The 16,931-nt window shown below is 41.9% G+C and overlaps 1 protein-coding gene across 7 annotated transcripts in view; it reads right to left on the bottom strand.

Moving 5' to 3' along the window:
• The window catches only part of kst (spectrin beta chain, non-erythrocytic 5 kst), a 35,663-nt gene that overhangs the window by 3,486 nt on the left and 15,246 nt on the right, over positions 1-16,931 (bottom strand). For 4 of the 7 annotated variants that reach the window (XM_069052558.1, XM_069052559.1, XM_069052560.1 and 1 more), the window contains 16 exons: positions 12,162-12,337; positions 10,597-10,881; positions 10,159-10,545; positions 9,126-10,109; positions 8,853-9,072; positions 8,379-8,799; positions 7,726-8,326; positions 7,490-7,670; positions 6,943-7,432; positions 6,649-6,886; positions 6,251-6,390; positions 4,730-6,197; positions 4,532-4,677; positions 4,264-4,320; positions 1,447-3,644; positions 29-1,395 (listed from right to left, as the gene is read on the bottom strand). In XM_069052558.1, the coding sequence (XP_068908659.1) occupies positions 29-1,395; positions 1,447-3,644; positions 4,264-4,320; positions 4,532-4,677; positions 4,730-6,197; positions 6,251-6,390; positions 6,649-6,886; positions 6,943-7,432; positions 7,490-7,670; positions 7,726-8,326; positions 8,379-8,799; positions 8,853-9,072; positions 9,126-10,109; positions 10,159-10,545; positions 10,597-10,881; positions 12,162-12,281 (9,303 nt within the window). In that variant the 5' untranslated portion in view covers positions 12,282-12,337. Of the gene's footprint in view, positions 1-28; positions 3,645-4,263; positions 4,321-4,531; positions 4,678-4,729; positions 6,198-6,250; positions 6,391-6,648; positions 6,887-6,942; positions 7,433-7,489; positions 7,671-7,725; positions 8,327-8,378; positions 8,800-8,852; positions 9,073-9,125; positions 10,110-10,158; positions 10,546-10,596; positions 10,882-12,161; positions 12,338-14,360; positions 14,499-16,931 lie in introns of those variants that run through there. The other 3 variants (XM_069052555.1, XM_069052556.1, XM_069052554.1) reach the window with 3 other exon arrangements.

Here is a 16,931-nt window from a genome sequence, read left to right as displayed (position 1 = left end):
TCCACGCTCGACAAGATGAAATAATTACAGTTTGAACTTCGAGCGCGTCTTGCAATCTCAGTCTTCTGATACTGGCCAAATCTCGCACGCTCGCAAATTTCTCTTGCAGCTCCTTCGCCTTCTGGTTGATCAACGGCGCCGAGCTGTGTCCGGATCTTGTCAGATGCGTCGCCCTGGGTAAGAGCGAACCGACGATCGGTTCTCTCGACGACAGTTCAGCTTCCAACGTTTGATGCTTCTTGTGCAAACTCTGCACGGCTGTCAGACTCGTTCCCAAGTCGGTAGAGGCCGCTAACGGTTCTCTGTCTGCCAACCACTGGAGCTCGTCGTCGACGTCTCTGGTGAACTGATGGAGCATCATCGAGCCCTCCAACAGATCTCTCTTCTGTTGTAGCGACTCTTTCAGCTGATGGAATCGCGTGATCGCCTCGTGCGCCCTCTGTTGGATTTCGTCACTCAGGAAGTTGCCGTTCTTCACGAACTGATCCGCCGCGTCGTTAATAGTTTCGCAATTTTCTGTGTGTTGTTGAATGTCGTTTTCGAGAATTGTTTGTTTCTTTAGAAGGTTGTTCACCGTAGCCAAATCTTTACCGGTGTCGGTGGAGCTCAACTGAGACTCCACTTCTGACAACCAAGCTTCGAACTCATCCAGCGATCTGTTGAAGAACAAAGCTTGATAAGCTTCGTTCAGTCTGTCACGTTTCAAATGAGACTTCTCGATTAGTTGTTTCCAATAATTCTCCAAATCCTCCAACCGATCCTCGATTTCCTTACTGGCGTAATGACCGTTCTCTACTAAATCGCGCCCTTCTTCGATCACGCTGTTCACTCTCTCGTGATTCGCAAAAACTTCAGCCTCGAAAGTGGCATGTTTCTGTATTTTATTTTGCAAATTGTACGGTTCGCGGTAGTTCTCGTCGCTCGCAACTTGGAGTTTTTGGTTCAGCCAAACTACGACGTCGTACTCGTTCCTCAAGAACTTCTGCAGCGCCTTCGACTCGTTCAGTATCTTTTTGCGTTCGGCCGCTTTGTCCAAGAGACGATCTTTGCGTGCGATTATCTCGTTTAGTTTGGTCGCAACTTCGCTGTTTGGATAATTTGGATCTAGGAGTGTTTTCTCGCCGACTTTTTTACGCGACAGTTCGTCGATTCGCGTCAATTGCTGCGTCAACATCGTTTCGAAGTCTTCGTGTTTTCTGATTAAAGCTTCCACTGCACGAGGGGTGTCGCCGACGTCGTCGTTATTTAAGAACGCTTCTTTCGCGGCCAGCCAGTTGTTCAATTGATTCGCTTGCTCCTTGAAGTCTTGCACCTCATACTCGTAAGTCAAAACTTCCTTGTGCTGTTCCCACGCTTCTTGAATGTAATCTTGCAACTCTTCCAATCTTACCACACCTTTAAAAAGAACATCACGATGCGAACCGCACTCTAAACTAATCCACTTACCCTGCACGATATCGGGATCTTCACTTTCGGAGAAACTGCGTCCGAAATTGATCAATTTGGCGAAGTTCTCGTTGCGTCCGTTGATCTCGGCTTTGAGTTCGTTGTTCAGAGCCAACAGGGACTCGGCCTCGCTGACGGAATTCGGTATTTGGTGGGATTCCATTCGTTTGATGGTTTCGCTGACCCACTGTTCTAAATCGTTGACGTCCGACAAGAACTTCTGCCGGGCTTGTGATCCTTTCAAGTTGTTTCTACGCCGTTCCCTCGCGGACAACAACTTCTCCCACTGATTCTGCAACTCCTCCATTTTCCCTTGAAGGTGTTGCACGCTGTGCGGATATTTGTCGCTCAACAAAACGGCATCTCTGCCGTGATCTTGTAGTTTATTCTCGACAGCGGTCATCTCGCTCTCGAGGGCGTCTTGTTTGCGAGCTAATACCTCCACCGCTGCCAAGTCGCGACCCACGTCGTCGGTTTCCATGGCCAACCGTTTCTCCGTGATTCTTTCAGAAGTGTCGGCCACGTCTCGATCGAACAAGTGTATTTCTGAAGCTGCAGCCAGTTTGGCTCGGTATTTGGCCAAAGCGCCTTGCAGATCGTGCCACTTCTTGATGAAATTGTCGCGTCTCTCTTGCACTCCAGGATGGCCTTGTTGCGCCAGTTTGTTGGCCAAAGAATTGATATTTTTGATTCTGGTGTCGTCGATTCTCATGTCGCTGTCCACGTCGTTCAGTTTCCTCTGCAAAGCTTGACAATGCTCGTAATCTTTCCCCACATCTCCGGCTTGAATCATCACTTCTTTGTCTCTGATCCACGACTCGATCTTGTCGAGTTGATTGTTAAATTCTAAGATGTCTTGAGCTTCTTCCAGGCCTTTACCGCGCGAGTTCACTTCGTGCAACAGTTGCTTCCACGCCTGGTCCAGATTTCTCAATTGCGCTTCGATGTCTTTCGATGCTTTGTGGTTTTTCTTCAACAGTATTTCTCCTTTAGACTTCACTTCTTTGATTTTACCCTCGTTGGCGGCGATCTCAGCTTGGAAAGCTTGATGTTTCTGCAATTCTTTGATCTTGTCTTCTAGACTCTTGACCTCACCGGTCTTGACTTGAGCTTCCAGATTCCTCTGTTTTTCAGCGATCCAAAACTGTGCTTCGCCAACATCTCTGTTAAATTCCGCGTACAAAAGAGCGTCCCCGAGAAGGTGTTTCCTGCGTGCGCACAAGTCGTGCACTTGACGTCGCCTAGCTTCCACTTCTTGTAGTCTTTGAGAGATCAGTTTGCTTTGGAAATGTTGCTGATTGATCAATTTATTTCCAGTATGAATAAGAACATCCAATTTTTCGTCCTGGTGACTGATCACTTTTTCGAATTCTTCATGTTTCTTCACTTGGTTGGCAACTTCATCGACGGTTTCGCCGAAATCTACATTACTCAGAGTCGCTTCTTGCGCGTTTGTCGCATCTTCGATCATCTCCGCCTCTCTTAGCAACATGTGTAGATCGCACAACTGATCCAGGTAGACTTTCCTGAGCTGCCACTCGGTGTGGAGCTTCTCTCGTTCTTGCAACAAATTCTTGTACCGCTCTCCGGCTTCTCCTGCCGCGTAGTGTCCCGTCTGTTCCATGGCCGTCAAGTTATTCGCCACATCTTGGAAGTCCTTTTCTCTTGCTTCGATCTCGTTCTTCAGAGCATCGTGCTCCATGCGGAGAACTTGAGCCCTAGCGGCGTTACGCACGTTCTCTTCAGCTTTCATGTCTAATCTCAAAGCGTTAGCCCAGTTGGTCAAATTGCGGACTTGCGTCAGGAATTTCTGCAAATCGACGCTGGCCTGAAGTTGATCATGTCTCAATTCGGCTATTTCCTTCAAAACGCCCCACGCTTCGACAACCAACTCTTGTTGCTGTTGGATGTTGGCTTTGTTGTTGGGATAGGTCTTCTGCAGTTTTGAAGCATCTTCGACGAGGACTTGGAGTTGCGCTTCCAGTGCCACGAGTTCGTTCTCGAAAGCTTCGTGCTTTCGGAGCAGTGTCAAGGCTGAGTTTAAGTCGCGACCTAAGTCGTTGCCCAAAACTGCTTTCTTTTCGTTGATTCTCTGCAAGGCGTCGGATACGTCGTGATGGAAGCGGTGAACTTCGCCCGCTGCCAGGAGGCGACTCTCGCGGTTGTTCAACTGTTCATGAAGCCTGTCCCACGATTTCCTGCAGGCATATCACAACAATGTTTTACATGTTTACTCCAAATAAAACAAATTATGTAAAAAAAAATCATATTCGTAACTTTAGTTTTAGGTTATGTAAGTTAAGTAACCGCAGCCAACTTCAAGTGTGATATTTTTTGAACACTCGTTAAAAATTGTTGGGTTATGTCACGGCCTGCTGTATTATAACCAGCTTGTTCAAAAGTGTAGTTTGATTGGTCCCCGCAGAGCGCTAGTGTAGCGGGCGCTTTTTGGGGATATTATTCATCTTAAGTTTTTGTCATCGAGAATTTTTCTTGTTCAAATGACATTTTGAATTTGAAGTCAAAAAACGATTTGTTTTTTGCCGCTTTGAGATTAAATTCGTGAACCTTTTCCTTATTGTTCCTTGTTTTTGTGTTTAGTGTTTTTATTGTACTTTGTTATATTGCCCATTGATTATTATTTAAGCGTGAGGCGTCCGCCTTCATCGGCGGAAATTGGCTCTTTCTCGGAAACATTTTCATAATGCATTTTTAATTAAATGAACAGGGCGGTCATAATAAAGCAGGTCGTTATGTAAGTAATTAACAATTATCACAAAACATTTATATCTAGTGTTAGTAGGAAAGGTACTTTACCGTATGACGTCATGTCTTTCTTTGACTTCGTCGATGGCCTCGGACGCGACGGGAGTTCTAAAACAGTTAGTCCAACACCAACATGCTAAACCATTACCACAGCCACAAATTTAGTACGTTGAGAACAAGAAGAGTATGGGCGGTGTCGCGATACACACTGCAGTTATGCAAGCCACATATCTACACTTCTTGTTTTCAACACATTCTACTAAAGGGTAAGTTCCAAAAAACATACTAAAAACCTGGTACACTAATTACAAACACTCACTCTAATTGCAGCTGTTTCTTTTGTATATCTGAAATGTACGAGCTCTCGTTGGCGATCAGTTTTTGGGCCAAGTCTTCGCACTGGCGGAATCTTTCGGCACCAGCGTCGATTCGGTGTTTCAAATCGTCAAATTTAGCTTGCAACACCTGTCAAGACAACGCTATTAATTCTGCGGGTTTAGAATATAACGTATTTTACCAATAAGTGTTCATAATCTTGTCCATAATCTTCGGAGGACGCTTGCTGGAGATTTTCCGCAATCCACCTGTCCAGTTCTTCCGATTCCAAAAAGTATTCGTGACGGAACAAAGACTCCATCAGATGGTGTTGTCTCAATGCGGCTTTTCTCTGCAGAGATCTGACGAGATGTTCCAGACTGGATTGTCTCTCGGAGATCAATTTCGAATCGGGATGTTTACTTTGTACCAAAGCTTGGGCACCGCGACCCATCTCGGCAATAATATTATTGTAGGTGTCCAATTCAAGTTCTAGAGCTTTGTGCTTTGTCAGGAGTTTGGTGGCGGAGTCTCGATCTCTTCCGTAGTCGGTGCTCGCGAGTATATCTGCTTTTTCGTTCAACCAAGACTCCACTTCGTTGGCCTCAAAGAAGAATTGTTGGGCTTTGAGAGACAGTTCCAGTTTTTGGGCGCGTTCGTCTGCTTTGTTTTTCAAATCGTCCCAAGCGCTCTGCAAGACGCCACACAAATCCATAATTTTCCCACTTTCCACGTGATTGAGATCAACCAAGTTTTGTCCGGCTTGCAAGGTTTTGTCAATGACAGGTTGATGTCCGGCGATTTCCGCCTCCAACTTCTTATGCTTTTTGAAGAGAATTTGAGCTTGATGCAGATTTTGTCCTAATGTCACAGACGACGCTAGAGGGAGATGTTCTTTGATCCACTGTAACTCGGCGTCCAGTTCGAAACCGAACTTGTAAAATTTCAAAGCTTCCTCCAGAGCTTCTCGTCTTCTTTGTGCCGGTTCTTCGAGTTCTTTCAGTCGTTGTTGTCCATCTAGAGCTTTCCTGCGAATTGCTTCTGCGTCAAAGTGGCCATCGTGCATCATGTCGTTGCTTTTGTTGACCAAATCGTCGACTCTTCCGGTGCAAAGCGCCAATTCGTTGTCCAGGATGTCTTGTCTCTTCAGCAAATCGCGGCAAGATCTGAGATCGGTGCCGACATTCGTACTAGTCAAATTCTCATTTATTTCGTCCAGTCTCATTTCGATATCGTCAATTGAGCCGTTGTAATCGTGCTGAGCGACAGCTTGTCTCAACCTCCTCCCCTTCTCCAGAGAAATTCCAACCAGTTGTTGCCACTCGTCGTTCAACTCTTTCAAAGTTTTGGCAACGTCGTCCTTCCGGTAACTGTCTTGCGCTATCAAAGCTTGTCCCAGTTTATTCACTGTTCTCAGTTGTCCTTCATTTGCCCTCAGTTCGCGTTCGAAAGCTTCGTGCTTTTGCAGTTTCCTTTCAAGGTTGCTCAAGTCGCGATAACTCTCGTCTGAAGCAGTCTTCAGTTTCTCGTTCAACCAACTTCGCAAATCGTGGACTTCGGCACAAAATTCCTGATAGTTTTTGGACGCTTCTAATGCGTTTGTTCTTTGTTGGCACAAGTCCTTGACCCCTTGGCGTCTTTGAACGACTTCGTTGCGTTTGTCGTCGATTCTAAGTTTACAAAAAACGTTAAAACTTTCACTTAAAACATTCAAAAAAGTTACCCTTTACTGTCGTAATGCTGGTCGGCAATTAGGGCATCTGCTTTTTTGCTGAAAGCTATGACGCGATCGTCTTGTGCAAAAAGAGTGTTAGCGAAGGCTCGATGTTGTTTATGTAATGCCTCCACTTCGTCAAGGGAATTCTAAAAGCGTTAAAGCACCAATTTAGATTAATTGAAACGGGGTATCGTAAGTTATTCCGTAATCGTAAGTGATAGTGGAGAGAAAAAGAGAAATAAATGTAAATTGTAAAAACGTAGGAATCAATAGGAAAGAAGAAAAAAAAATAAGAAAAAAAGTAAAGAAGAGGTTAACAAAAGATTTGCGAGTTAAGTGTATTTTGTCACTTAACTCATTAAAACCTGTTGGAGGAAGAAAGTTTAGCAATGCCGAACACTTACTCCTAAATCAGAAAACTCCAAGAAAGCTTGGTGAGCCGAAGTAGCAGCGTCTATATTGTCGGCTTCTCTGTTGAAGAGCTGCAATTGGTGACATTGATCCAACCAGTTTTGTTTTTCCTTCCATCCGCGACCCAAAGCAGCTTGTTCTGCTGTCAGACGCTCCACTCGTTCGGCAACATCGGTAAGACCTGGGTTGGACTTGAGAAGTTTTTTACCCAAATTGGTCAACTCGTTAAATCTGCAAAAAGCAACGCGTCAAGTTTTAAAATCGATGCGGAAATTTCTAGTTCTCACTCGTCGTTTTTGGCTTGAATTTCCTCTCCCAAATCTTTGTGGTTCTTCTTCAACATTTCGGCAGTTTGCACATCTCTGACCATGTTGTCGGCATTGAGCTGATCTTTGACGTCGGAGACCCACCTCAGCAGGTCCTTGCAGGAATTGGTGAATATCTGTTGCCCAACAGCGTCCTCTAATCTGGCCCTCCGTTCGCTCGCTTTGTCTTTGACTTGACGCCACAAATCTTCAATTTCTCCTTGTCTCCGGGCCACGTTCTGGCGTTCGCTGGGGTAAGATGACTTGACCGAATTGGCCAGAAGCATAACTTTTTTGACTTTCTCTTCGAGAGGTGCCAGTTCTCGTTCTAGGTTATCGTGTCTTCTTTGTAAAGCTTGTACGGTTTTTAAGTCGTGTCCCAGAACGTGCGAATCGAGCTGCGTCATTTTTTCCAACATCCAGTCTCGAGCCTCGTCGCAGGTCTTTTGGAAAAGTTCGACGCTGCTCGCCCCTGAAATAATCAATCGATTATTTAACTTACCGCCGCTGTCAACAAAAATACTCGTACCTTCTAGACTCTTCTCCTTTTGGGCTTTCAGCGAGTTGAGTCGCTGCCACGCCGCTTGAACCTGGCGATGTCTCGCTCTTATTTTATCGATTTGGGAATGTTTCTGTTTTTCAAACTCTTTAACGTCGTCGCTGAGTTCGTCCATTCGCTTGTTGCTAGCAGAAAGATCGGTCACAAATTTCTAACAAAAGAAATCAAAAATAAAACCCCTTCACTTCGACTTCAACAGAACTCACCTCGTATTTACGCTTCGCTTGTTCAACATTGTCATTCGGGTCATCAACTGCAAGCAACTTTTCTTTGTCTTTGATCCATCTCTCAAAATCGTCACATTCTTTATAAAATTTGAATAATTTCCCGGCGTCCTCTAAAAGAGCTCGTCGTTTTGCCGCGAGATCTAACAAATGCCGGTAAGTGTCATTAATCTTCTTTTGCCTTTTGGGCACACTGTCGTTGTCGTCCACTCTCCTCTTGGCTGGTTTTCTTTGCCTGAAAACTTTGACAGGTACTCTTTGATTCACCATTTTCGTCTTCTTGACTTTTTGTACAGTTTTGACAGTTTCTGGCTTTTTGTACTGCATCTGGAGAAGTCTAGGTTCGATCTCCTTGACGTACTTTGCCGGAGCAAACCCATCAGTACCGTCAGCTTTCCTCACACACCACCAATCCGGATTGCTCTTGTTCAACAAATACATCACTTCACCTTTGATCATGTTCAATCCGTGCTCGTTAAAAGGGTACAGTGCCTTCACTTGCGGTACTTTTTTCTCTTCGACCATTATTTTGTACTCGACTCTTTCCACAGGCTCCTCAACCCAAACCTCCGTCGGTACCAACCTGCAACGCGTCACAAATAAAATTGTCGCCCACTTTCGACATTACGTTTTACCTGTTTTCGTATAAAATTTCTTCGATGGGCTCCGAAACCTCGACTTCCGCTGTTAGATCAAGATTAGAAATGCCGGAAGCGATCAATCGATCGGCTTGGGCATTCAAGCTTTGTACATCGCCGTTGTAAGCGTTCAGCTCTCCTTCTAGATCTTTGTGTCTTTGGAGGAGAGCTTGGGCACTCGGTTCGTCCGTTCCGTAATCACTAGAATTCAAAATTGAGGTCTTCTCGTTCAACCAAGAGTCTGCCTCGTTGGCATCCGCGTAAAACTGGTACGCTTCAGCTGCATCCTGCAGTTGCTTAGTTCTATCGTTGACTAGTTTTTCCAAATCCTCCCATGCTTGTTTGTTGCGTTCCATGTGTTGTTTGATCTCTGCAGATCTCGGATGTCTTTCCGCGATCAACTGTTTTCCGGTAGCACCTAAAATCAATGTTATTTCCAACCCCTCAAATTAATTCAAACCGGACAAGTACCTAATTGGTCGAATTTATTTCTTCTCGCCTTGATCTCGTCCACTAGTACTTTGTGCTTCTGTTGCAAAGAAAGCACACCTCTTAAATCTTTGGCTGTGATACCCGCCTGACAGATTCTCTGCTTTTCGATCAACCAACCCTCCTCGTCTTCTTGATCTTGTAAGAACTGGTAGAAGTTTCGCGCCTCTTCCAGAAGTACTTTCCTGTTAGCACTCGCAGCCTTCAAATCGTAAATTACTAACTTTACGGTACACCACCAGTAAAACTACTTACTTGTAAGTCTTTGTACGTTATCGACAGTTCCTTGAGTTTCTTCTTGAGAAGGTCTTGTTCTTTGGGGTTTTGAATGATTGTATTTTCGCCTAGTCGGTTAAGTCTCCTTTCCGTTTCACCGAGCGAAGTCACTTGGAGCTCTTGAAGGGCGTGTCTATGCAACAGCTCTTCAACAGCCATCAGATGAATTCCGGTGTCGGTAGTGGACAAGTCCGCCTTCAGTTGTTGCATGCTAGCCAGGGCCGTATCGATTTCCCTCAGCAAAGACATAATATTACCCATTCGGTTCAAACTCAGTTTATGCTTTTCCAACAATGCCAACAGTTGCTCCCATTGCTCGCGTATCTCCGCCTCTCTCTTGACCACCCTGGTCGAGTTTCTGTACTTCTCTTTGACGAGTTCGTCGCACATTTGTGTCAAATCGTTGACGCGTTCTTCTCTCGCCAAAATGTCAGCACCAATGGCTTCATGTTTCTTCACGGTGGCGTCGACTTGTGCCAAATTGGAACCGTAGCGCGGATCGGAAAGGACTTGGATCATTTCTTTTACGTAACCTTCTCGAAGCGCGCTCTTTCTTTCGAATTTGTAATAAAGCTGCTCTAGACGTTCTTGTCGACGAAGTTCGCTGCGAAGGGCGACTTCGCGGTTGTGTTCGGCTCTTTCCAGGGTCTCCCAAGCGCGCTCGATGTCTTGTACGAGTTTACCGTCGGCGGGAGTAAACGCCGGTTGCCGCAGCTCCTTCAGCTGGGTGTTGATGTTGAAGAAGAGAGCCTCGATTTCGCTTCGTTCTATGTACTTGGGTGGTTTCTCCTGAGTTCGATAACGAGCAAAAGCCAGGAGGAGCGTCTGAATGTCTTCCAAGGAATTCGGAAAGTTTCTGTCTTCCAACTGGATTATTTTGTTGCGGATCCAGTTGAGCAAATCAGTGGTGAGCTTGTCATAATTCACTTTCATCTTATCGGCATCGACCATTTGTTTAATTATCTGGAAAGATTTGGTTGTAGTTTGGAAGGAAACGCGTACACAAAAATACCTTTGCTATACGTCTTCCTGATTTTTCTTCGTTCTTCATCCGCGCAAACGTGTGGTAATAAGAAGCTACGTACGTCATTATACTCTTTTCGTCCGGTCTGGAAGTATCGATGTCTTCGGCATCCAAAAGGCTCGGGATTCCTAATTCATTGTTGGCAACGTCAAAAGCGTGGTTCAAGTTGTCTAAGTTCTTATAATGCAATAATGGTTGGTAGTCGAACAAGTCTGGACGGTGGGCATGGATGAGCGCGTTGAACCCTAACCCCGTTCGCCACGATGACGAGAAATCGCGAATTTCCACCCCCGGATAGCCGTGCGTTTTGCGCTGAGCCCACAAGAGCAGAGCGTCTTTGGCAGATTTCTTTTCGGAACTTTCATTTTCTTCGTCCTTGAAGGAAACTCATAAAGACGAGCGAAGAAACGAAGCGACTTGACTTACCACGTCGATCTCGATTTCTTGGATCTGAAACCTCAAGATAATCGTCCAGATGAGGCCCAAGATGAGTCGAGGGTTTCCATCGACTATATCTTCCGCTCCTATACTTTCCAGTCGGACTTTCGTGTGTAAAAACGCAAGACTTTTGTTAACATTTTCAATTTTGTGTACCCGCATTTTCCCATTGTTTGGTTTTGCCAGTTTTTCGCCGGATATGATCTCTAATAGTTTCAGTAATTTTTTGCCGTCTGCCAAATCCACGAACAAGTCGTCCACTTCCATTCGAACCTGGAGGTGGATTGTGCGATTAGATGGAAACGAAACTGCAGCTTTTCGGTCATTATTTAATCAACAAATCACTCAAAAGCCACCTACTTATTAAATGTCACGAACTAAATAATAAACGCATTTAATTTGTCAGTTTTATTGCACATAATTGGTTGTAATAACGGCGTGATAGAAATGACAATAAAAGTGTAACCTTTTCGGGCTAATCATGAAATTGGCTCTAAAACAAGTGAGAATTTATACAGGGTGTAATTGAAAGTTGTACAGATATTTTAACCACGAGCTACTGGCTTCATGTAGAACTCGGAAAAAATATCTAAAAAATTCTATGTCAAAAAATAAAATGACATTTATTTTTTGAGCTACAATTTTTTTTAACTGCTTTTAGTCTTTTACGTTGTCAAACAACCTCGTAGGTAAAATTTCGGCACATTTTAAAAATACACCCTGTATATCATATTTTATAAAACGTACACCAATGCGTATTTCCTATGGGTTACTTCGCATTGGCATACATTTTATAAAACATGATATACAGGGTGTATTTTTAAAATGTGCCGAAATTTTACCTACGAGGTTGTAGGACAACGTAGAAGACTAAAAGCAGTTTAAATTTTTTTTATTTTTTGACATGGAATTTTTTAGATATTTTTTCCGGGTTCTACATGAAGCCAGTAGCTCGTGGTTAAAATATCTGTACAACTTTCAATAACACCCTGTATTTAAGACCTTCATTTCAAATGATTTCTCACTGTACGACATGTACGAGTACATGTGAATTACTCAAATACTTTTATCTTGGTACACACTCTGGAATATTTTTCGAATAACTTCCTGTAATTCTGCACGTTATTCGCCAGATAAGAGCCGCATTGTTCCAGCAACAAATGGAGCTGCAGAAAGCTGTTTGAAACTTGCAAGCCGAAGATGGAATAAAGAATCTTGCGACAGGAAGTCCGTATTGTGTCACGATTAGCGCTTACATTTTAGGGCATGATCTAAGAGAGGAAATGATCAGTAAACAAAAATGTTATGACGCTTCGCACAGTGATTTCGAATGAATCCCGCCACACTCTTCTTCCGAGTATTTTGACATTTGCTGTGGTTAGGGGAATTTATAGTTCAACAAATATTGTGTCGATAAAAAATGTTGTAAACAAAGCAACGATTCAGGAATTCGAATAATTTATGTACATTTTAAAATAAACAGGCAAGGTCGCGCTTTGATTGTGCAAGTTGCGGCGATCTCTTTTTCAGATTACCCTTTCGACATCTTTTACCTTCTGAAGAAACGAGTTCATCCATTTGGTGAACGTTTTCTTCTGTATGTGCAGACGTTCTTCCTGCAGGAAACGTATCCGTCCCTGCTCGAACTTCTGCACTTCATCCCTTTGAGTCATGTTGGTTCGATGTTGCACAGAGGTGTGCGCCCTAGGTTCATAATGCACGAGGCCAACTGCAACCAAAAAAAAAAATCTCCATTATAAATTTTGCTTATGTATGAAATTCATTAATGTGTAACATTTACACAAACAACTTTCAAACCGGAAAAATGCGGGATCAACCGTAGTACCTTTTTTTTTCATAATCTAATCCATAAAAGCAATCAATCAAATTAAACACACAAAAACATCCAGTTATCAATTCTGATAGCGTGATCTTTTTCGTTTTTTACATCTCCGATTTTATTCACAATTTCTGTATTAGCATTATGAGCTTCTTGTTATCTCTTCGTCTGTTTGAAATGTCTATTAAAATATTGACTTGTATTTTGTTGCTTTATTGCGGTGAAAATATAATTTCCTTATCTCGAGTTAATAATTCCACAGTATCTATATTTATTGCATCGAATACTGTGTGTGGGCATCGCCGACATGAGCTTTAACGATGCGATTATTTATAAGTTAGGTCATTTAAAAATCATCAGATTTTTTTTGTGCGGTGCAATTTCTAAATATAATACTTGATAAAAAAACACAAGTGGGCACTTATATCATGTTTTTCAATCAATAGGTAGCTAGGTCGAGATAAATGTGGTAAGTATTTTCAAAGAATTGATAAGAATATTGACTCAATGTCGCAATCTATTCGTTATTATGTGCAGGAAAAAGGACCAATCAACAACGCACTGAGGAAAATAAGGAGTAAAATCAGCAATAATTCAGATTGCAAAAGTTGATCCGGTACAAATAATCTGTTACGTCACCTTTATCAACTGTAAACTCGCACAATCTTTGGCTCTTCCATATGAAGAATCTTAGAATTTCAAATTATCCGACGCAATCGTTTAATCCTCCACAACGAGTTTATATGACATAATTCGAATTCATGTAAGTCGACATAATCGGCTCTGTGCTTTGATAAACCATCATCAATTAAAATCGGTGATGACACTTTCAACAAGCCATTACAGTTGTGTAATTTGTTGGTGTTATTAATAGGACCGCTTTCGGCAATAAACAATAATTGAAATTCTCGTTAAAAAAATACCAGCTTTTCTTGGACTGTACGTATGACTTTTGCATTGTCGGTCATTTATACTGGGAGAAAGCTCACATTCACGGTCAACTACTATAAGTAAGGCTAGGTCAATAAATAATACGTGTTATATAACAAAGAATAAGATGAAAATTGGCACAGAAAAATATGTGCACGGTCATGCTTGTGTTGAGCCGACATGTACTGACACAGCTTTTACTGTAATTTAAATAAAATTATAACTTCGACTAATCCCAGTGAGTCACAAATAATTACCATACACATAGTCTCACTGTTATTAAAATTGTAATGACGTCATCTTATGGTCGAAGTGTCTCCGCTGGTGTTCAATAACTTTTTCCAACAAATTTAATTTTTTCTCTTGGATCAAAGTAAAATTATCCGGTGGCGTCAGTTGAAATCTCCAAAAATCATAAACGGGAAATTATTTTTATTTAACAAATATTGATAAATTTTATGGTAGTAATTTGTCTTCCAACCTCTCGATATCTGAACTGTTTACACATCTGGAAGTAATTTATCACAGATTCTTACCAAAATTCTTAATACTTTCGGGCTAATTAAATTCAATTTGATCGAATAGCAAAAATACCATTTTTCAAAACACACTTCTGGATTTGTCAGATGGTTCAGATACCGAAATGGTTGTTAACCCACATATCAGATTTCTCGAAACGGTAATAAATTTAGGATTAGCAATGTTGTCAAAAAATCAGTTTTGGGCCAGATTCCAAATGAGTTAAGTTGAGTTTCCAATCGAGTAAAAAAACTGTCAAGTTTGAAAATGAAACGAGTAATGTTGTCGTTACCGATAGTTTTAACATAGACATTAGGGGCGTAGCCCAGAACATGACACGGTATCAGTTTCTTTCCATCAATTCATTACATAGAACCACAATTCGCCCACGTCAGCAGATTTATCTATTTGTCCACAACACAATACACTTGCGAAAGGCAAAAATATTAAAATTTTACTTTACCATACGGTGTTCTTGACATATTGTATTAATTACACTATTCTACAGCCACATCATATCAGTTAGACTAGAGGATAAAATGAAACGTAACTAAATTCGGGCATGTCATGTTGAGTTACCAAGATTTATCTTTGATTAGGTGTGAGATATCGATGATAACACCAGTTTTCGTGAACCATATCACGGTTATGAATTGGTCGGAGGCAGGGCCGTGCCGTGCTATGATGAAGAGAGGCGGCCGCATCAGGCGGCACCGTAAGGGGGCGGCATAAGCAAAGAAGTCAAAATACAATTTAAACCATTCAATACATAATTAGAAATCTATGTTAGTCAATGTTATTCGATATTGAAGTGATTTATTGCACATCTCTGCATAAGCGATTTCGGTACCCTTTGATTTTGGTTTCCGGTGCAGGTGCATCCTTGGCGATTTTTTATCTGCAACGCGAAGTCATTATTTTTGTTTGTTACATAAGTACCGCGCGGCCGCTCCTAAAATTTTAGGGAGCAATTATCACAAAAAACAATTGCATGCGTTTGGAAAAGTTAGGTTTTGATCTAAAGTGGCTTAGAAGACAACGAAGGCTATGACAACGGGGCTGATATGAAGGAATGAAGAAAGGGTTAAAGGTTAAGGCATAATTTTAGCAAAAAATATTAAAAATTACAAGTTTACATGCAGTGTTATTCTTTGGCAGCCACTACTACACATCTCTAATTAAAGAATTTGCTAAAGTTAAAGTTAGAAGGGTAAAACTGTAGTTGATAGTTTGTAGCATTATTTTAAGTAAGTAGTTTACATTTTCATAACAAACATAGTATTCTTACTTATGTTCATTTTTTTTAAATCACAATCTAAGGTTATTTTAAAGAAAAAACATTAAAGGGGCGGCATTTTGAAGAATTGCATCATACTGAGAAAATCTACCGCACGACCCTGGTCGGAGCGACCCATCCCAGTTGACCCAATAAAATGACAAAGTATGAGGAAGTACAAGAAGTTGCGTACGAACAACAGAACAAGAAACGTGCTACAATGTCCAAGAGTCGGACGTGGAAACACCTGACCATTGAAAGACCTCACCCACTACGAAGCACGAGGCACCACCGGCGAGATCCTCCAGATAACATTGAGTTACATCATTGCAGATGACATCACTGGCGGTTTCCAACTGACCGTTAAAGACTGCAACGGTTTTCATAATTGGAACGAATATTGACATCTGCGAGAATTTTTGGAATGTAAAAAAGTGCCAAGCAATTAAAAAGGTCGCGAATTTGTAACGTTTCGACAAAAAAGAAGAGTTTGTTGCCAAGCTGCAATCTTGAGATTCGTCGAGGCAGTGGCGTAGCGGGGTCCCGGAACCCCGATTGGGAGTTTCAGAAAAAATAAAATACAATCGAGTTACTAATTTTCTTAGTCTTGTGTTATTGTAACAGGGAATAGGAGAAATCAGAAAGTTGTTGGGTTTTGTGGAATAAAGTTTATTTGTTTTTTGCGTATCGTTGTGTAGTGGTTTTTCTGGTTTTTTGTTTTGAACGATATCAGCCACAGTAGCTACAACGAAACGCAGTATTTTAAATTAAAATTAATACAAACCTGCTTAAGGAATACTATAAATAACTGAAATATTATCAAATTTGCCTTAATTTCAAAGAGAAAGAAATTTGGTTTTGTTTGAAAAAGTGACTAATTTTGCTATGCTAAGACGAGAAAAAAAAATCTTTTCTTACATTTTTTTTGTACGGCTATGGATGATGTTTTATTTTATTTCTACTATGCCATGATCTTATTATCTGAATATTCCTTCTTCGCGGAAACCACATCCGCGACGGCCTTGCTACGCTACTGAAGTAAACCGTCAGTGACCCACAATTTTTCAAACTGGCCTTCCTTGGAAAAATCGTTACCAACAATAAAGATCATATTTATGAATCAAGAATAGTCCCACACATTCCGGTTAAGAATTGACTCCACCAGGATATAAATAGATAATGCGGAAATTTATACGACACTCTACACGGATTACTTGGATGATACGAAAAAGGATAATTCTGGTTGCAAAATTGAGGAAGTCTTATGATTAAAGTTTACCACACGTGGGCCTAGATTATTTCGCAAGCGGAATTTTTATTTTCATTTCGCTTTACCAGTGCGAGACTAAAAAATCGGTTTAATTAAGTTAACATAAAGCGCACAGAGCCGAGGGTTCGTCCAATTAAAATCGACAGTAACTCTCTAGTACTATGTTAGTATGTTATATAAGAGAGCCGTTCGCAGAGGAAAATATGGATCAACCGAACCAGATCACCTTGGTCTTTAAAGAATCTCTAGCCGCCGTGGGCTGATCATAATAATCACCGAAGACACGAACAATTCTTTTTGGTGTTGCTGATGGCCCACGAGCGCCCGTTCAACCCGACGAGGAAGTCCAGTGACTCACCTGCCCCACCGTTAAAAAACAATAAACGAATGACAGCTCCAATTAACGCATAATTGCAAACCGATCACAATTAGAGTAATTTATTCTCTGATGTAACGGTCGCGTTCTCGCCTCGACTCGATCAATTATC

The sequence above is a fragment of the Tenebrio molitor genome, chromosome 7, assembly GCF_963966145.1.
Source record: "Tenebrio molitor chromosome 7, icTenMoli1.1, whole genome shotgun sequence".
Classification (NCBI taxonomy): Eukaryota; Metazoa; Arthropoda; class Insecta; order Coleoptera; family Tenebrionidae; genus Tenebrio; species Tenebrio molitor.
The sequence above is the reverse complement of the archived record's forward strand: the minus strand, read 5'-3'. Positions and strand labels throughout refer to the sequence as shown.